The sequence below is a fragment of the Podarcis raffonei genome, chromosome 12 (genome assembly GCF_027172205.1).
Source record: "Podarcis raffonei isolate rPodRaf1 chromosome 12, rPodRaf1.pri, whole genome shotgun sequence".
Classification (NCBI taxonomy): domain Eukaryota; kingdom Metazoa; phylum Chordata; class Lepidosauria; order Squamata; family Lacertidae; genus Podarcis; species Podarcis raffonei.
The window spans coordinates 41,557,206-41,578,991 of record NC_070613.1 but is presented as its reverse complement, the minus strand read 5'-3'; the positions used below and the strand labels follow the sequence as shown (position 1 = coordinate 41,578,991).

The 21,786-nt window shown below is 40.9% G+C and overlaps 1 protein-coding gene across 4 annotated transcripts in view; it reads right to left on the bottom strand.

The window, feature by feature from the left end:
• Nucleotides 1-21,786, bottom strand: part of RARB (retinoic acid receptor beta) — a 347,370-nt gene that overhangs the window by 195,050 nt on the left and 130,534 nt on the right. For all 4 annotated transcript variants that reach the window (XM_053410538.1, XM_053410536.1, XM_053410537.1 and 1 more), the window contains one exon: nt 17,668-18,160. In XM_053410538.1, the coding sequence (XP_053266513.1) occupies nt 17,668-17,845 (178 nt within the window). In that variant the 5' untranslated portion in view covers nt 17,846-18,160. The remainder of the gene's footprint in view (nt 1-17,667; nt 18,161-21,786) is intronic.

Genomic DNA, 21,786 nt, shown 5'->3' with positions numbered 1-21,786 from the left:
CGGACATGTATATATCTATAATAATGTATATTAGAGATATAGTAATTGGACCCTAGGTTACTGGTTAAGCTTTGTGATGGAGCAAGGATTGAAATCAGAGCTTCATAACCCAAATTCAACATTTTGTGTAATTTACCATTGAAGCTCTCTTACTTAACATGCTGGGAAGTCTTTAAAGCTGAAGGAGGGGGGGAGCAGAAACACCCTCTCAAATTTTTGCATGGAGTTGTTACTTTCTCTCTCGCATTTATAAATACCATCAGCCTCAGCTTCTTCCCTAGAAAACTCTGTAAATGTTGCCTTAGCTCTCTATTAGCAAGCTGTTTTCTCTTTGTCTAACAAACCATAGCTCACTTCATTAAGGAGCATCTTCTGAGTGAAGAGGATCAGCTACATTTTTGACTGATCATTCACACCTAAGCAATCAGTTACATCTTTTGTCAAAACTGTTTACTCTTTCACACTGTGCTGAAGCCATTAAGAAAGAACACTGAGCAGGGCTGGTTATTTATCCTTCTCCTCTTGACCTCCTAGGGAATTAATCTTAAACTTCCCATTTAATGGTTTGAACAAAGGCCCACTGTAGAAGACAGTCAGTTGCAGGGAGCAGTAGTTGAAACAGAAAGCTTTTGAATGATGGAGATTTGGGCAGCCAACTTCTTTCTCCACCCAATTTCCCCCCAAATAGATTGGGGTGTGTGTGTGTCAAAAACATAGAATTCCAGCCATTCAAGGGATATAACAGGCATTATATTTGCACACCATAAAAAAGAAACAACTGGAAATAAATCTAAGACAAAAGCAGCTCATTTTTAGTTAATACTGTGTTGAATGAACAGTTCACATATTCTGTGAATATTTTGCCAGTGGAAAGTAATACATATTTACTAATGTACATAAGATCATTACAGAAGTGGGAGTTTTTCTTCATTTTATGTAAAAAAAGGATGAAGTGGAGCTGCTACCATGGTCATATAGTTTGTATATTAAGTATTTAATGCAAAAATGCAAATTTGGGTAGGCCTGCCTGTGTATTAAAAAACCAGCTAGATGGGTAGGGTATAAATAATAAAATTATTATAAATTATTATTACTATTTATTTCCAAAACTTAGGGTGCACTTAGGCATGGGGATCATTGCATTAGTTTTCTTGGTTATAATGCTAGTGCTTCTGTCCTAGTTTCTTACTTTCTTTTTACACCACATTACCTGTTGCATTATGGAACTATGGCTTTTTCATCAATGCGCCACCATGATGTGCTAAATTTCATTCACACAAGTGAGCATGGTGCGGCACAACAGTGGGCTTCATCTGGCAAGTCGGCCCATTCTATGCACATGTGTGCTTCTTGCCTCCCATAATTCCCGCATGAAAATAGCGAGGAAGAACTGTATGCTGGAATACCATCCCAAATTTCATGGCACAGTATGATCTATCAGAATGTTGGGGAAATCACAGCATAGAACTCCCACAATTTTCCAGGTTAATGGGGTTGCAAACAGGAAACCGCATGCTCTAGGTTAACACCATACTAGAGGGCAACACATTGTTTCCCCCTGTATTTAGGTTTTATGAGAATGAGCCATACAAACCAGGGAAATAGAAGTTATCTGATGTATCTCTTAATCTGCCCTGATATTGTTAGTTTAGTATTGTGGCCAGACTTCATTCCCCAATGGGCCCCTAAGCCATGGTGATTTTAAAAAAAAAGTAGCAAACCAACCTAGATATAAGTTTAAAAGTTCCTCCATCCAGGCTTTTAACTGGAGACTTCAAAAAACCAACAGGCTTGCCAAAGTCAAAGCCTTCCTCCATCCAGACCCTTGAACTTCCATTGGCTTCTCCAACCCACCAACCCCAAAGGCAGGATTTCTGGACACGGGGAAGAATTTCAGCAAGAGGAAATGATATGAAATTGAGCTTCTCAACTCACAATTCTATTACATTACCCTTCCAATTTCTAAATACAACAGAATTTTCAAAAAGTCAGAAATTGGCTTTTTCCTATTACTTTCCCTATTTCCAACACAGAAAAAATGGACTAGGTGCCAGAATTCAGCCAAAGAGAAAATTTGGAGACAGGAAAGGAATAAACTTGCTATGTCCAAAGTCTACCAACAGGGCCTGTCTTTGCATATTGAACATGCTTGGCTCCCTGGTGGCCTCCTTCCTGTAGTCAGAACTAGAAGCAGTGTGTGTGTGTGTGTGTGTGTGTGTGTGTGTGTGTGTGTGTCCCTCTCTTCTCTCTCTATAATCACATAAAATAGAAAAATGAACTGGAAGCTGATTTTGTTTTCTGTTAACCTAACACAAGCAAAAAGCTAATAACAATTACATAGACTGCACTTAACCTTTTAAAATGACTATGTAGACCAGCACACACACACGCACATACCAGAATTCTGCTCTTGGTTCGATTATCAAAAAGTTTTATCATTTTTAGCCATTTTGATAAAGATCTATTTTCTGTCAAGAGCAAAAGTACATCAGAAAGTGATTGTGAATGTACACCGATTCTACGCTATTCAAAGATTCAAAACAGGCATTGATTTGCCCTCAACTCCTGTTTTTTGAATTGGAAAAAGAAACTATTTTCAATATATGACAATTAATTTGCTTGGTATATTTTCACTTGCATTCAGAAGCTCTGGCTTATGAACCTCCTAAAAACGAGGACTGCTCTGTGTTTTCTTCAACTCTTGCCACTACTAAGAACGACTCCGTTAATTCACATGCACATAAAAATCATAATAATATGTCTGCCCAAATATCATCCTTCCCCAGAGGCAATGCTTCTACAGTGCTGGCAAAAACAAAACTACACAAACATAACCTTGCCCTTTTTTAATCATCTGCCAGTTCCAAATACCACCAGCCAGACTGAACGAAGACATCATTAGAGGCAATTGAGACAATGCATAAAGATTGTGCCACATAGGGGTGTATGGGTATACGAAGCACAGAAGAATGGCGAGTGAATTATCCATGAATGGAAGCTATTCGCAGAACCTTAAACTATCTGCTTTTAGTAGCGCTGTTATTGGACATGTCACATCAAATTACATTTCTAGCAAGTCATGCTGTGACTGAGTCAGAGTGGAACATGATGCAGAAGGGCACAAGGCACAGGGGTGTATCGGGGATATGATAAAAACGATGATACTGGCTTTGATTGACTCCTGCTAAGATTTCAGCGATTGCTTATCCTTCTGAAATAAAAATACAATAAGTAGATTGTTTGAATGTTCACACAGTTCAGTGGGTTGTGTGTGTGTGTGTGTCCCTTCTCCTCCCAGCTTCAAGAAAACTTTTTCATATTCTTTTGTCCTCCAGAAGAACTATGGATGTCTTTCACAAAAACCCTTCTACACTGAAGACTATTCTTGTCAGAAGATGTTGACCTTGTTGCGAAAACATACCTTTACATTAGTAATTAGTACCTTTCCAGATATATGCAAATGGGAATGGCTCTTAGAAAACAAAAATCATCTGGCCAGGCCTACTGGGACTTCTTGTTCCTTTGTGTGCACTGAGAACATATTTCACATTCTCTTGCACCCTGCACTTCAGAAAAAGTTTGGTAGTAGCCTTCAAGTTGTTTTTCAGGCAAACTTGTCTGTCATTCTTGAGCTTCTCAATGTGTAACCATAATAAGCTTCCATGTGATACAGCCAGTTAGCTACGGACAAATCTGTCAATTTGGCTTCTCTGTTTCTCCCCACCCCCACATTTTCGCATCAACTTGCATTTTTTTTCTGAAGTCCTCACCAAAATTCATCAGCATTTTTGTACACATTTTTCCTAATATCCACATTTTTGCAATCAATTTTCCCATATACATATATTATAAATTTTTATATTACTTTAACTAATATATGCCTCATTACGCACACTTTCCTCTAATATACACATTTTTGGGTTGGAGAACTGCATTGCAAAACTCAGAGAAGTGTGAATTTCAAAGGACAGGTGCATTTGGGCTTGCACATTGTTTCAGGAAGTGCAAAGCGGGTACACTTGCTTTAAAACGCAAGCTAATCCAAATTTCTCTCCCATCCCTACCCCAAGATCACAACCTGTAAACTAAAAATATAAGGGGGCACTCCAAGTTTTCCTCCGACAGCCCTAGCCAGTATGAAACACTTGTCTCTCTTCTGTTGTTGACAGCATAACACAACGTAGTTCATGGTTGACTGTGATATTTTCTCATTTGCACTTTTAATGTCTATCATGCCATTATTTCCTTCCCTAACTGTGTCTATGTGTCTACCTGGGTGGTAGAGCTAATGTGATGTAGTGAAGTCAAATTAGACTCCGACCAGGGAAATGAAGGTTGAAATTCCAACGCAAATATGAAGGTTTCATGGAACAAGCCAACATCTCCCAGCCTAAGCTACCTCATAGGGTTGTTGCCAGGATAAAATGAAGGTCCAGCAGTAATAACTAATGGAGATCATAAACTTTTGATCACATCCCATAGCATGCAGAACGTATCATTTAACCAATGAGCTGCTCAGCTGCCTGTATACTCCTCCTCAGAGAAAGAAGCTTTGTTCCCAAGACATTTACAGAGCTGGCAGAGATGCATCTGAACTTTTGAAATGGCATACTTTACCTGCATGTTTGTACTTTCCCCGGTGCTGAAACATTTTGTGGCTGCTTTGTTTACTAGAGAAAACAGACTAAAAGACACTTAAATATGGTGAGACTCAGTGCTGTTAATTCTGTGCGTGATTCTCACCAAACCAAATATATGTAAGTGGGCACAGTTCTACAGAAATCGATAGCAATCACAAGATTGTTTTCCATATTAAATTCAGCTGATGCACTGGAGAAGGTGTCACTCTTCATATCATATCTGTTGTTGTTTAGTCGTTTAGTCGTGTCCGACTCTTCGTGACCCCATGGACCAGAGCACGCCAGGCACCCCTGTCTTCCACTGCCTCCCGCAGTTTGGTCAGACTCATGTTTGTAGCTTCAAGAACACTGTCCAACCATCTCGTCCTCTGTCGTCCCCTTCTCCTTGATCTATTCAGTAGTGTGTGTAATTAAGTAGCTAACAACAACAACAACAACAATAATAATTTATTACATGTACCCCTCCCATCTGACTGGGTTGCCCCAGCCACTCTGGGCGGCTTCAACAGAATATAAAAACACAGTGAAACATCAGACATTAAAAACTTCCTGATACAGGGTTGCCTTCAGGTGTCTTCTAAAAGTCAGATAGTTGTTTATCTCTTTGGCATCTGATGGGAGGACATTCCACAGGGTGGGCACCACTACCGAGAAGGCCCTCTGCCTGTAACTTCACTTCTTGCAGTGAGGGAACTGCCAGAAGGCCCTCGGAGCTGGACCTCAGTGTGGAGACGCTCTTTCAGGTATACTGGGCGGAGGCCATTTAGGGCTTTAAAGGTCAACACCAACACTTTGATTTGTGCTCAGAAATGAACTGGGAGCCAATGTATGGAAGGCCTTGCTCTTTCTAACTCCCCTCAGGCCAAAGGCTCATGTAGTCCAGCCTCTTGTTCTCACAGTGGCCAGCTACATGCATCTGTGAAGCCTGAAAGCAGGATCTGAGTGCGGTCTGCCCACTTGCGATTCTCAGCAACTCGTATTCAAAGGCATACTGCCTCCAATATTGCCATCATGGATAGAAACCGCCAGCATAAGATGATAAGACTAAATTTATACAGAGATGTGAAAGGCATAAGTACTCCTAATGCAACTAAAATGTAACACAGAAAGCAGTTCTTTGTTCAGCTTGGGTAAAAGGCAATTAAACTGAACTGGGTCAATCTGTTCCTAGAAAAGCTACAGAAGGACTTGAACATGTTTAAGCAAACTGATTATCCAGAAATACCTTCTTTTGAGACCTTCTTCCAGCCTGAATGAAATTTTAGTATCTTTAAATCCATGTAGTACTGTTTGATCCAGGTTAATACTGTGATCCAGATAATACCAAAATTCTGCTGCTCAAGATTATGAACCGGGGAAACGCACCCCAAAAGACACACCAATTCTTTGCATACACCAAAACTGCTGTGATTCAAAGTCACAGGCAAAGTCATTGGCGAGCTCAGAACACGGATATGAATCAAAGGATTTGGCAAAGTGCCAGACTTCTTGTCACAAGCTTCCAGTTCTCAGGAGTCTGCATAATTAGTCCCTGCCACAAACCAATGTCATTATTTATATAACATGCATTTGGAAAACCTGGGCTACACTCGGTGATTTACCATCTTCATAAAGTCAAACGCAAATCTTGTTTCCTCCCAGCCAGCTAGTCCACACTAAGTTATAGCGTAGCAAAAAGCGGACGTTTACAATTTCTTGTAAACAGGATATACCAAATATACTCTCGCTCACTGTCATACGAAACTCTGGTGTGTTTTCTAGCCTTCTTTCCTATTAATGGGCAGTTACAGACTTACAAAAGGACTAATCCTGACCCTAGGAAAGTCCTGCCTCCTTGGCTGCAGTGCTGAGAGCAAAACCACTGCAAAATCAGCTGCTGCTGTGTCAGTGGAAGGGCTGGGTCTACTAACAGCAGGAGAGCCCAAACACAGAACAGTAGCACTTTTGCAGATGCTTTTATAGGGTGGGTGGGAGGGAATTGGCCACTCATGAACCATTTTATGAGCTGCAAATTGTGACCACAGTTACCTACTGCAACATAGCCTTCCCTAGGATTGCCCTCAGGTTTTAGAGGCTGGTAAGACAGGCTGTCAATCCACTTCTAAACTTAAACAAGAAAACCTGCAGGAAAAAACTGAATGTGTTTACACAAACTGATTATCCGTAAACATATTCTCATAACACGTTTGCTATTTTGGGGGGGCTCGGGTTTGAAAATATCCCTGGAGTCTGAGAGGGGAGCACAAACATATGAGCAGGAGGTGACTTTCAGAAGGGGTTTTTACTTTTAATTATGAGATGGTGGTGACTCCCCGCCCCCCTTCTTAAAAAGACATTTAGAAAGTGAAACAATAGCTTGGCTACATACATGGCTGCAAATGCCCCTGTCTGATGACACAGTGACAAAGGATGGGTATCTCTCAATTTCTTATTTTTCTACTATTGTGTTTAGTTATGCACATCAGTTTGTTTGTATTTGTTTAAAGTCCTAATGAAAATTCTACAGTATTTTGGTACAAATTTCTCCTAACAGACATTTCTGTATGCAATTTTGCCTAATACATGCATTTTTAGAAAGCTATTTTCCCTAATTTTATGCATTTTGTATGTTACTTTCAGTAATATATACAGTTATAAGCACACTTTACACTAGTATACTCTATGCATTTTAGATGGAGAACTGCACCGCAAAATTCAGAGAAATTATATAATATAATATAATAACAATAAATTATTATTATATATTATTATTTATACCCCACCCGTCTGGCTGGGTTTCCCTAGCCACTCTGGGCGCTTCCCAACAGAATATTAAAAACACAATAAAACATCATACATTAAAAACTTCCCTAAACAGGGCTGCCTTCAGATGTCTTCTAAAAGTCAGATAGTTGTTCGCTTCCTTGACATCTGATGGGAGGGTGCCACTACCGAGAAGGCCCTCTGCCTTCAAAATACATTTGAAGGATGCTTGTGTTTCACTTTGCACGTTGCTTCAGAAAGTACGTGCTAGGTAGACTCCCCTGTCAATGAAAACTGGACTGAATTGCTCCCCCATCCCTAACAATGACACAGAAATCCCGGTTGCATTCGCAACTAGGTTTACAAGGTGGGAGGAAGCCAGGCTACCGGGTGCAGAGCTAAGCTCTGCCTTGGCTTTTTAAAAGTCTAAAAGCGAGGTGGGGAAAACAGAGCCCACTCTACCTGGTACTTGTAAGTAGAATTCACATACCATAAAAGCAGGTGAGATGCATTCCATCCACAAAGTGCTCAAAATTCTTCTCCCACCCCCACAATTTGTGAGAAAGAGCGTCACTAAAGGTGGGAGGGGACATTGCATTTGCCCTATTTTTTTCGTCATTTGGGTAGGTGAAGAAATTCTTTCCCCATACATCTTTGTCTGCATTTTTGTTTACCTCCCCGAGAAAGAACTGAACATCTCGGGGAATGCAAGAGCAAAGTCACTGGGTGGAGTGGCACTCAGGGGTGCATTTAAGGAACTGACAAACTGTATCCATCTTTTCTATTATCTTGTACTCTGCCTGATGTTATCCTTCAAGTGTAGCACATCAATTGCTAGAAGCTTTCTTCATTAGATGGAGAAATGCATTACTAGTTTGGCTTCTGGATGATACATTACTCTAATGTATCATTAGAATGGCATGTCACATCAGCGGTGCACTATTGTGAAACATTATTAGAGCAATAGCTCATGCGATGCCAAATCCTACACGATGCCAAGTTCTTTCGAGGAGAAGTGCATTTGACTAATTTAAGGTGCCCATACTCTCATAGGAATTTATTAGTGGATTCAGTGCTGTTGAAGGGCAGTCAAGTCCGGGAAAAGTCAATGTAGAAGTTAAGATTTCATGCCATCGTCACACTCTAGCATCCGATCGTCATGGGCAGAAGTGGGAACCTGTGACCCTACAGACGCAGGACTACATCATTTGTGAGCCTTGGCCATTCAGACTGGAGCTGATGGACATAAACACCTAGACAACCACAGGTCACCCAGCCATGGTCTGGTGTGACTAAGTGACCAACCTCCTTTTTCAGACAGAGACCCAAGGCAATACAAATATAGCAAGCCAAATTTTCGTAGTTACTGTGCGTAGGTTCTACAAAAAGACAGCTAATGGACAAGACTGTTGGAAGAAACAAAACCTGAACTTCGCATCCAAATAATATAACATCTCCTTAACTTTCTCCAATGTGTCAGACCTGCAAAACATGGTAGAACTTTACCGGAGAAGGAGAAATAAAAGGGTATGGGTTATTTTTCTCCTCCAGTACCTCCCAGTAAAGAACTCTATGGTGCAAACACACTTAGATATGGATATCTTTGGCTATCTGTTTCTAGATATAAAAGACAAGAGCAAGAACTGCACTGTTTTGTAGTGTGTGTGTGTGTGTGTGTGTGTGTGTGTGTGTGAGAGAGAGAGAGAGAGAGAGAGAGAGAGAGAGAGAGAGAGAGAAATGGTACAGTGGTACCTCGGGTTACAGACGCTTCAGGTTACAGTCGCTTCAGGTTACAGACTCCGCTAACCCAGAAATAGTACCTCGGGTTAAGAACTTTGCTTCAGGATAAGAACAGAATTGTGCTCCGGCAGCGCGGCGGCAGCAGGAGGCCCCATTAACTAAAGTGGTACCTCAGGTTTAGAACAGTTTCAGGTTAAGAATGGACCTCCGGAACGAATTAAGTACTTAACCCAAGGTATCACTGTATATTTTTTCTATTTTTAAAATGTATTTAATACTCAATGTCCTAAAAGTGTTTTACACTATGTCTATGCACAGTAGATATTCATTAAAACAAAAATGCAACTGCGATTCCTGAGAATCTGAGATTTAGCTGAGATTCCTGCATTGTGGGGGGTTGGACTAGATGACCCTTAGGTCCCTTCCAACTCTAAGATTCTATGATTCTAACCTTAAACCAATAAAACAGCATAAAAACATATAAAAATTAATAAAAAAAGATTCAGGGTATTCATACACATAAATCAGGGTTCAATGCTATGGGTCAGGGAAAGCCTAGGCAAAAAGATAAGTATTTACAAGACATTTGAAGCAACTGCTGGTTGATAACAAGGAGCCTTGTTTCTGGGGGGGGGCAGTTGCCCTGGGCGCAAAATTTCATTGGGGCCAGGAAAAACAATTACATGTTTTATTGGAACTTCATTAAAATCTTGGTATATAGTTATTCCATGATGCATGATAATAACACCATGCTAACAAACCATACATCTTTTCTGTACTCTCAGTACCTGACAGTGCATGCCTGTTTTCACCACAGGGTCATACCATCCAATGTTCTGCCAGGACACGGGCTCACACCTCCTTCCCCAAGCCCAGAAAGCCTTTGCTCAGCTTAGAGAAGGAGGCGTGATGCTCTGACGTGGTCCAAGAGCTCTTCCACCTCCCACCGAAAAAGGTTGCAGCACTGCATACTGTTGCGTACCGCCAGAAAAAAAGCTCTGGCTAGATGGACCACCGGTCTGAGTTTGCATAAGGCTTCCTTTGCTCCTGTGTTAGTGGAAGTGAACAGATGGAACTTGATCAACAGAGACAGATGAAGGCTCAAAGGATGCGAAATCCTCATGTTTTCTTTCCACAGTTTCTTGCACTGTGGCTACTTAGCCAATAACAACACAATCATCCGTGCCTTGAAAGGGAATTCATATTAAATTTTGTTAAGTATATACAATTTAATCAATGATGCTACCACAACAAAATCTGTTTAGCACAGGGATAAAGCTCTCTCACGTTGCCTTTTCAAGTACTTGTAACAGATGTTTGTGTCAATTGGTCTGCAGATACCACACGTGCTTATGGTCTTGAATAGAGTAACAGATGTACAATGCATTACCGTTTATATTTCCTTGATGAACTGATATTTTTGCATAGCTTACCGGGCAATTATAGCACTCATGCCACATAAGTGACTATTCAAGCAAAATGCTTTAATTTTACATGCAACAAATCCTGACCCCGAGGTTTCTGGATTCAAACACATTCCTTGAATTTTGATACATCTGTTTGTGTGTGTTTAATATGCCATGTGCAGCTGTGTGTGTGTGTGTGTGTGTGTGTGTGTGTGTGTGTGTAACTCAAAATTAAATGCAGGAGAGTAGTTCCAGATCACGACCAAAGCACACATGGAGGGCCAAGTTTTCGAGGAGTTGCACCTTGGAAAGGAAGAATTAAACTTTCCTCCCCGTGTACTATGGTCCTGATTCACATTACCCACTTCTGCCCTCCAGGGGTCTCCTGGGCTCTGCACCCACACAGCCTGATTCAGAGCAGGCTAACAATTGGGAAACTTTTCCTGTTCTGTATTAGGTGGCACTCCCCCCTCCCAAGAGCTTAGGAGCACTCCTGGAACTGTCATTGTTTGTGGAGTCCCAGGTGGTCTCCATGGCAAAGGGTACCTACAACCAATCTCAGCAGGTAAGTCCACTGTACCCTTTTCTAGACAACAAAAGCTTGGCCACTGTGACTCACGAGCAGCTCACCTTACTCTCCTGCAATTTATACTGCCTTAGCAGAATTCAGCTTCAGCTTATTGGCCCTCATCCAGCAAGCCACTATGCCCAGTTGGGCTGCAATAGAGTTGCAGTCTTTGACTGGCTAAGCAAGCATAGGCAAACTTGGCCCTCCAGAAGTTTTGGGACTACAACTCCCATCATCCTTAACCACTGGTCCTGTTAGCTAGGGATGATGGGAGTTGTAGTCCCAAAACATCTGGAGGGCCGAGTTTGCCTATGCCTGGGCTAAAGAGTGCTGCTGGTGGTGGAAGTAAGCATGCAGCGTTTGCAAAACCATTTTCCTCACAGGAGTGATTTGCAGAAACACTCTCATGGCTAAAAATCACAGCATGGTAAGTGACCCTGAATAAATCATTTGTCCTTCACTAGACTGATCTGATCTACAACGTATGCACAACTCTTATTTATATCAGTTGCACGTGCTAAAAAAATATTTGAAAGGAGCCCCCTTAAGGGCAAAATCAGCTTTCATTTGTGTCTGTAGGCACCATAGTCACTGAAACACCCAGTGAAAATCACTTACACAATATATCCATCCCAATAGTAGGATGGAAATCAGGGAGATATTTATGGAATTCCCACAACGTCCATTCATATAATAGGAGAAAATAATGGTCTTATTAACTCTGACATCAAAAGTAGTGTGTGTTTTCTTTTTCCATTAGTTTTTGGCACTCAGTTGCAGGCATTAGACTTCAGTACAAGAAGCCATAGGATTCATAACACTTATCAAACCATTTGCATTATATTCACTTTCAAATCCCAGTGATGTTAATTTTGTTGACAAGCAGTACATGTAGGAATAGGTGGTGGGGTTTTTTAATGTTAGACTAAGGTCTAGCTTTTGGCTGTTTTTGCCTGCCTTGCTTGCATAATCCTAAAGGTCTAATGTTATTTAATTTTAAGTAAATGGTAGAAGATTACACACACAGAGAGTAATAATACAACTTTCCTATAGGGAGGAATGAAGCATGTGTTTGCTTCAGGGAGTTTACAGTGACAGGATTTATCACAAGTTTTTTGAACCAGATAATTATGTTTGATAGCACATCTGGCAGCATCATAAAAACTTGAAATCCTAAGCTATTACACAGGAATTACTTTTGTAAATCATTTATGAATATTACCGATGTAAGCCTATTCTGCGTGTAGAAACAGTGACTCAAGGACAAAGAAGATGACAATGATTTCCCTTTGTCTTCGGGGCTCAACTGACTGTGTAACTGGCTCATCCTTTAAAGTCTGAGGTGCTTAATAAGCAGTTGAAAATAAGTGGATGCAACTCAAGACTAGTTTTCGTTATGCCCTAAAATATGCAACAAGGACACATAATTGATAGACAAAGCAGGTGGCAGGCATCCCCTTTCCCCGTGGCATATCTTAAGTAAAACTTCGCTTTAAAGTGCCGCATTGAATTCTCACTGTAAAGCACACCTGAACATACAACAGGAAAACATATCATTAAAATTAATTATGACCGAAAGCCTTTACCCAAAGAGATCTGTGTAATCTATAATATTCACTTTCACTCCCAAAAAGGGAGCTTTGTGTTCAAACTATTAAGAAATATTGCCTACACTTCAGTGGAGAGATTTGTAATTGCTCAGATGTTTGCATGGGTCCGTCACACACACAGGGAGCTAATGAATGTACTACGAAGTGTGTGTGAATCGTCTCTTTCTATTAAAATGAATGAGAAAGTCATTCTAGAATGAGGGCCACCAAGCTTCCATGAAAGTCTGACTCAAAACAGATCACTGGACTGGGGATTTGAAGTGTGGAAAGGTACTGAGACTATTTTTTAGCTACAACAGACGGCTGCCTATTGGTGGGTTCATTAATGGTCTGCTGACTATGGGTGGTTTCATTCATACCTACAAGATGAAAACTGAGATGCAGTGATGGGCAAGTATCCATCATTGCAAAGGATATGTTTTTTGAATATAGAATTTTAAAACAGAAGGTAAAATTTTAATATCTTACATGAAATAAACATCACCAAATCTAGATATGATAAGGAAAGCATTAATAACTTAAATCACATCATAAATCACCATTTAAACAAAAATTAACACTCAACAGATCCCCATATCATAAATATGGATCTGTCCAATATGGGGGAAAGAGGGGAAAGAAAAACCTAGCTTTATTCAACCATTGTTCACAATTTCATGAAACAGTACCGATCCAACAATCGCTGACCTTCCTCAACAGTCTTAATAATAACCAATCTAAAAGGAAGCTCCCATTGTGAAGAGAAATGTGGCATCCCTAGAGAGTCAGTGGACCAGACAAGGTGAGTGAGGGACGAGTGGGATGGAATATCACCAGGACCTCAGCTGTATATATTGAACCTACCTGAAACTCAGTCCAAAGGGTGTTCAGTTGATAAGGAGAGGAAGTCAACATTAGTTCAATGATGGTGGGCAAGGTGGAAATTTTAGGTGCCGTATTCAAACAAATACCTCCTCCAAAATCACTGGCTATCATATGAAGGCTTATTTTTATTTTCTAAATGCTGTGTTTGCATAAATTCTGCCTGTTTCTGAATTTTCCACATCCATTCTAACACACCCAGATATAAGATATGACTAATGATTTTTTTTTAAGCAGCAGCACCATTTTCACAGACTGAGCCAATATGACCCATGTCCTACTGATCACAAGAGGCCTAATTTTTCAAGTCCTCTCCTACATTATCTTCCCCTTTGCTTGCATCTTACTCAGAAAACTACCGTTTCATTTTTTTAAACGAAACATGGATTTATATGAGTCTAAAAATGTGATGGGTAGGATGAGGGCAACCAGGCCCCCTAGAATCATAGAATCATAGAGTTGGAAGAGACCACAAGGGCCATCGAGTCCAACCCCCTGCCAAGCAGGAAACACCATGAGAGCACTCCTGACATATGGTTGTCAAGCCTCTGCTTAAAGACCTCCAAAGAAGGAGACTCCACCACACTCCTTGGCAGCAAATTCCACTGTCGAACAGCTCTTACTGTCAGGAAGTTCTTCCTAATGTTTAGGTGGAATCTTCTTTCTTGTAGTTTGGATCCATTGCTCTGTGTCCGCTTCTCTGGAGCAGCAGAAAACAACCTTTCTCCCTCCTCTATGTGACATCCTTTTATATATTTGAACATGGCTATCATATCACCCCTTAGCCTCCTCTTCTCCAGGCTAAACATGCCCAGCTCCCTTAGCCGTTCCTCATAAGGCATCGTTTCCAGGCCTTTGACCATTTTGGTTGCCCTGCTCTGGACACGTTCCAGTTTGTCAGTGTCCTTCTTGAACTGTGGTGCCCAGAACTGGACACAGTACTCCAGGTGAGGTCTGACCAGAGCAGAATACAGTGGCACTATTACTTCCCTTGATCTAGATGCTATACTCCTATTGATGCAGCCCAGAATTGCATTGGCTTTTTTAGCTGCCGCGTCACACTGTTGGCTCATGTCTAGTTTGTGGTCAACCAAGACTCCTAGATCCTTTTCACATGTAGTGCTCTCAAGCCAGGTGTCACCCATCTTGTATTTGTGCCTCTCATTTTTTTTGCCCAAGTGCAATACTTTACATTTCTCCCTGTTAAAATTCATCTTGTTTGTTTTGGCCCAGTTCTCTAATCTGTCAAGGTCGTTTTGAAGTGTGATCCTGTCCTCTGGGGTGTTAGCCACCCCTCCCAGTTTGGTGTCATCTGCAAATTTGATCAGGATGCCCTTGAGTCCATCATCCAAGTTGTTGATAAAGATGTTGAATAAGACCGGGCCCAAGACAGAACCCTGTGGCACCCCACTAGTCACTCTTCTCCAGGATGAAGAGGAACCATTGATGAGCACCCTTTGGGTTCGGTCAGTCAGCCAGTTACAAATCCACTGAGTGGTAGCATAGTCAAGACCGCATTTTACCAGCTTCTTTACAAGAATATCATGGGGCACCTTGTCAAATGCCTTGCTGAAATCAAGGTAGGCTACATCCACTGTGTTCCCTTCATCTACCAGGGTTGTAATTCTGTGTACTTATTTTCAAACCTGCTTTGGTTAGAAAGAGTTTTATTCCAAAAGAAGCACAGTGTTCCATCATGCATACTACTGAATAAACCAGGAGGTTGATAGATACCAGCCTTTGCTTTGTTAGTGCTCTTCTTGGCCAACTAATCATTCTGGAATACTAATGTTCAATCTGACCACAGTGTTTCTTTTATTACTTTAACATTAATTGATAGCTCACCTTTATGAAAAGGTAATATTTTTCCTCCTATCGACCTTTATAACATTTTGACCAACCTCATAATTATTAAGTATTTTTCTAATGTTAACGTGAGATAAAAACAGAAGTTAAGTCATAAAGGTTGAGGTTAAGAAGTCAAACCCATTAGTATAATCGGTGGAACTAAATCTCCACCACAGATCTGTTTCTGTAGGCCACTTATGCTTCTAAAATTAATCTACTCAAAAGCGCTTGGAGATGACTTGTGATAAGGCTTCTATTATTTGTCTGAATGATCAATGGGCTGAGATATCAGCAGGCTGCCCTTTCTATAGCCAGACATTGCATCGGAAAAAGAGGAAGCTTCACTCTGAACTTATACAGCAGGCATATAAATTTATAGAAATTAATTAAGAGAACAAACTAGTAACATGAATGTACTCCCACAATCGACTGTATATCTCAGGCATAGGCAAACTCGGCCCTCCAGATGTTTTGGGACTACAACTCCCATCATCCCTAGCTACAAGACCCGTGGTCAGGGATGGTGGAAGTTGTAGTCCCAACATCTGGAGGGCCGAGTTTGCCTATGCCTGGTGTATCTGCTTGTGTAGAAATCGTGGTCTAAGATAACCATGGAGAAATCATGGTGGGACCATGTCAGCCTTCGTAAGACCAAAGCCCACTGATAACCTTTCTCTAAAGACAATACATCATGGGGCAAGGAATAACAAGGTCACAAGTAATGCAGGCAACCATACAACCCATTCAAACTCACTGATGCTAATTCTCTGGTTATTTAGGAACATAGCAGGCTGCCTTATCATCCTGCTCAGTATTGTAAACACCGACTGGCAGTAGCTTTCCAGGATTTCAGACTCAGCCCTACCTGAAGATGCCAGGGAACCTGGGACCTTCTGAATGCAAAGCAGGTTCTCTCTGACAGAGCCACACTGCCTTTCTTTTTCCTTCCGGCACTTGCCAAGGCAATGAAGGAGGCAAAGGGGAGAACCTGTTCCCCTAAATCATTTCTACCAGCAAAATTGCTTCAGGATTAACAAAAGGATATATTATAGGCTCAGATTCTAGTGCCCTGGAGTCACTTTTACTAATAAACAAAGATGTGGCTTTTCAGGCAGAGCTGCTCAAAGCCTAAGCAATGGACTGCTGCATATCGTTATGCGGTAGGTAATTTGGTGCCATCCCACTTTTGTTGAACTACACCTCATATTAGGCCCAGCCAGCATGGCTGATGTTCAGGAATGGTGGGAGTTAACAGTTCAGCAACATTTGTAGGGCACAACACTGGTGCCCTCATAAGAGCTTCTTCTTTAAACCCATCCCCTCCAAAACAAGCTAGTAGGGAGCCTCCTTTCAAGCAATATAAAATGTCGTGATACTGTGCTGTCTCGGTCTACTAGATTATATACATTTACTGGAAACAGGGCATCATTCTTTTGAAAAGCAGCATTAATTAACTTTTACAGAATTAATGCGACTAGGACTGCTGGGCTTGATGCTTTGTGCCCAATGTGGTTGGGAATGTTAGACTAGGACCAGGAGATCCCAGTTCGAATCTCCATTCATCCATGAACTTCATTCAGTGTATTTAGACAAGTCAGTTTCCTTCAGTTTACTTTGCCTCACAGGTTTGTTGTGAGGTTCATATTATTTATTTATCTTTAAATAGTTGTAGCCCGTCTTTCCTCATGGTTTCCAGGTGGCTTACAGAAATAGTAAAAACAAAAACTAAAAAAAAAGCACAAATAAAAACAGCAATATATTAAAGGAACAAGAAAAACAACAGCCAAAGCTGGCAATAACAATTTCAAAGCAGCTGCGGAGGCACTAAACATCATGAAAATGCAACGTAAAAAGTTCAGAAGGGTGCCGCATGATTATGATTGGCAAGCAATTTTTTTAAAAAACCGCTTCAAAGCGGTTTTGGAAATAAGAAGGAGTTCATGCTATCATGGAAGGCCAACAAGCAGAAAAGTAATAAATATATCAGAATAAATCTGCAGGCTAAGCAAGGGTTATCTGAATAAGCAGACACCATCACACCTACAGAACAACATACCCTATTGTTTTGCTTTTTGATGGATTCCTAGGCCAAAGCATCTATTGCACGAGTTTTGAGAAATGAAACATAAAATTTCAAATAGATACACATGGCCGCCTTCTGTAAATTGTTTTTTTAAAAAAAATAAGATTAACAACAAGCCAACTTGCATGACCTTCAATGCAGAAAGCATGAAAGAAGAATCAGAACTTACTTGCTGGTGATGGGGTGCTGCAGCCGCTGGTTGGCGGGTTGCCTTGAATGCCATGGAGAGTCGAAAGGGAGAGTCCACCAATGACAGGAGGGAAAAGTAATGGGTACGGCGGAGCTGGATAATGAGTCATATGTCCATTGACAGTTGGTACAGGACACGTACGGCTGCTGGTAGACATGGTAATGCCTCAAAACAGTGGAATGCTCAGGACCATTACTCCGCAGAAGAAAGGAAGAAGGGTATCAAGTCCGGCGATGCAGCATGAGAAAGTAACTCATCAGATGATTCCCGTTTTTTCCTCACTGCTGAATTCTTCCAGTCATCTTCCTGGTACATTCCTGCTGTGATGGCAAATCTCTCTCGAGCTTCTTCTTTTTTTGGAAAATATATATATATGCGATCACATATAGGAGACTGTTCAGTTCCTGTGTCACACCCTTTTTTCTTCTTCCTGGAGTGGAAGTTTCACTCTACAGGTGGTGGCTGAAGTATCCTGCAGCAAGAGGAAGGAGGAAACAACCAGAAATAAATAAGAAAGCCTAGCAACTTTGCAAATTAATCCCTTGATTAATTCATTTCCATGAGCTGCTGAATTAGGCCAGCAGACCCTTGAGTGAAAGGATAAAGAAAAAAAAAATTTTGAATTAGGCACGATCGGGGAAGGCGCAAACAGGAAGTCCGTCTCCCCTTCTTATAAATAATCTAAAGCAAGGACTAGCTAACTAAGGTCGAGAGAATTTCTTCTTCTTTATTGGGTAAAAGACATTAATTTCACGATTTGGCAGTGTAAGTAATTTCACTGGAGGATAAGAGCTAATTTTGAGAGCTGAAGTGCCACCCCCCCGGAACCGGGAGTGATCCGCGAGAGAGCCTGTTGAGGAGATATAGAAGAGTTTGACAGCTGTCAAATTAGCTGTCAAGAAGGAAAAAGAGAACTTTGTTTCTGCTATCTCTGCTGGATATATTTGCTACAATTTGGTTATATTTTGTTGAAAACAAGGAAGAACTGATACAAACTAACTTGATTTTTGGATTTGAACTGGAAGGAAGATAAAGTAACCAAAATCCCTCTAGAGGGGATTTTGGGACATTACAAGAATGGCTGAAGGAGGAAAAATTCAAGCTAAATTGGACAGAGTGTTTCTTCTCTTGGGAAAGTTACAAGGCCAAATTGATGTTTTGGCTACAAATGTTGCAACTCTGGACTTAACAGTAAACAAATCCATTGAATTTGATAAGGACTTGACTCATGAAGTCCATGCAGCTGGACAAGAAGAGAAACTTGAAAGATTTGAGAGTGTGGAGTAAGAGTTATATGTTGTTTCTGAGGAAAAGGAAGGAGGAGATGTAATGTTGCAGATGACAAAGGAGAGCCAGACGCCTGACATGATGGCTACAAAGGAAAATAAGTACTGGATGATGAAAATCTGTTTTGAATTGAAGATTGAAGAATGGAGAGATCTCCTTATGTGGAGATCTGAAGACCTATGGATTGCAAATTTGATTAAGGTGAAAGTTGGAGCTTTTGGGACATTTGGACTTAAAAGGAGTAAGAAACAAGATTCAGGCTCCACTTTTAAGTATGGAGGTCTGGCTGGAAGAAATATGGACCCTATCGGGACAGAGCTTCTCCGAGATCTGGTGTTTAATATTAAGGACTACCAAAAAAAACCGGCAGAGAGGAATTGAGAGAGAATTAAGAGCCTCGGACGTGAGGTCTCCAGGCTGATAGTAGACTAAGACTGATGGACATTTGTTGGGGATTGAAACCGGGAAGGGGGGGGGTTGGGAATCCAAAGGGTGCAGAATAATAATCTGTTTTTTTTATTTTGTTTTGTTATTAGTATGAAAATTGGGGAATTCGTGGAAGGGAATTTGGGTCAACTTTAGAAAAAAGTTTTAAGAATGAGCACTGATGTTTAAATACTGATGTTTATAAGTTAAAATTGGTTGTTGTTTTTAAATGAATTAAATATAAAAAGGTCAAAAATTGGGGACAAGAACTTGTTGAATTAACAATTTGAATTGGAATATAAGAAGGGGAGGTGTGGGGAAGTCAGGGAAATATGTTATTGAAAATAGGGATTGTAAACTTTATGTGTTTTTAACTTTTTTGTTTTTTCTTTTTGATTTTTTAATGGAAAAACTCAATAAATATCTTTTTTTAAAAAAAGAAAGGGAAGGAGAAAAAACATTCTCCACACAGGTGATTCCATTAATTCTATGAACTGAGATGTGTAAAATGTTACTCAAGTCACTCAGCGTTTCATGACCGCTGAGTGCATCCAGTTCTCCTTAGGCTGTTGGAGTCCCCTCTAGAATTCTCCCCTCAAAAGTATTGATATTTCTACCAAAAAGACACCACACTAAAACACCACTACAGTGGTACCTCAGGTTAAGTACTTAATTCGTTCCGGAGGTCCGTACTTAACCTGAAACTGTTCTTAACCTGAAGCACCACTTTAGCTAATGGGGTCTCCTGCTGCTGCTGCGCTGCCGGAGCACGATTTCTGTTCTCATCCTGAAGCAAAGTTCTTAACCTGAAGCACTATTTCTGGGTTAGCAGAGTCTGTAACCTGAAGCGTATGTAACCCGAAGCGTATGTAACCTGAGGTACCACTGTATGTCATATTTTCCTCTTGGCATGGTGGGACCAATGTAAACCTAAAAGAAAAAATCTGCACAAATAAAAGGCAGATCCTATCCCACAAAGAGGTCACACATACACTGGCCTCAGCCCAGTACACCTGAAGGAGGGTCTCCACCCCCATTGTTCTGCCCAGACACTGAGGTCCAGCTCCGAGGGCCTTCTGGCGGTTCCCTCGCTGCGAGAAATGAGGTTCTAGGGAACCAGGCAGAGGGCCTTCTTGGCAGTGGCACCCTCCCTGTGGAACGCCCTCCCCTCAGATGTCAAGGAAATAAACAACTTCCTGACTTTTAGAAGACATCTGAAGGCAGCCCTGTTTAGGGAAGTTTTTAATGTCTGATGTTTTATTGTATTTTTAATATTCTGTTGGGAGCCACCCAGAGTGGCTGGGGAAACCCAGCCAGATGGGTGGGGTATAAATAATAATAATAATTGTTGTTGTTGTTAGTTGTATCATCAACAACCACTATTACCACTGATACTTCATTCTGTTTCCTCTCCCTGTTTGTTTGTTTGTTTGTTTGTTTGTTTGTTTTTGTCCCCACAGCAGTCAGGTAGCATTCCATGGCCTCTGAGCATGGTCATTCTTCCTTGGTCTGCTTCTGAGTCAATAAATAAATTATAAAAACCCTGTAGGGTTTGCTTGACTAATGATAAACCAAAACTATCTTGCAAATCTTGGGGTTCCCCTGAGTCTGCTGATGCCTGCCCACTGGTGCCATTTTGACTACATAAGCAATGACACTCATCTCTGAACATCAGCACAAAGAGCATACAATAACATAAAGCACTGATCACACCCCACTTGGGATATTATTTCAAACATGAAAGCTGTGAACCAATTCTCAGAGTCATTTGACAGCCAATCCTTCTTCCCAGGGATCTCTGCTAATTGTAGCTTTGTGAGGGGAGCAGAGGTCTCCTAACGACTCTCAGCACCTTTAACAAACTATAACTCCCAATATTAGGGGAAGCCATGGTGGTTAAAAGAGTTATGATATCACTTTAAATGTATGGTGCAGATGAGGTCTAGCTGAAATATTCACAGGGATAGAAGTTTCAGTGAAACAAAAACAGCAGCAAATCAGCTCTGCAACAATAAAACCAAATGAGAAATTAGGTGATGATGGCCAAACATCCGAATGTAAAAATTCTGTATTTTGTTTCATTTTTCCTTTTCATCAAACTGAAGTGCGATGAATGCTCTGTGTGTGTTTTCAATCTATGGTGCTTAAAAAGAGGGCCTGTTAGGATCGAAACCTAATTTTTTCTCCTAAGATTGTCAATTTGTCCCCCCTCTAAAGCATCAGCAAGCACCACCCTGGAAATGAGAAATAGATTAGATAGCAACAGGAACTCAAATGAGCAGTAATAACAAATTAATGTGAATCTGCCTCCCTGCCTGCCAAGTTACATAGATGCAGAGTGTTCCTCAGTCGGGAAAAGTACCAAAGGTTATTAGCTGCATTAAG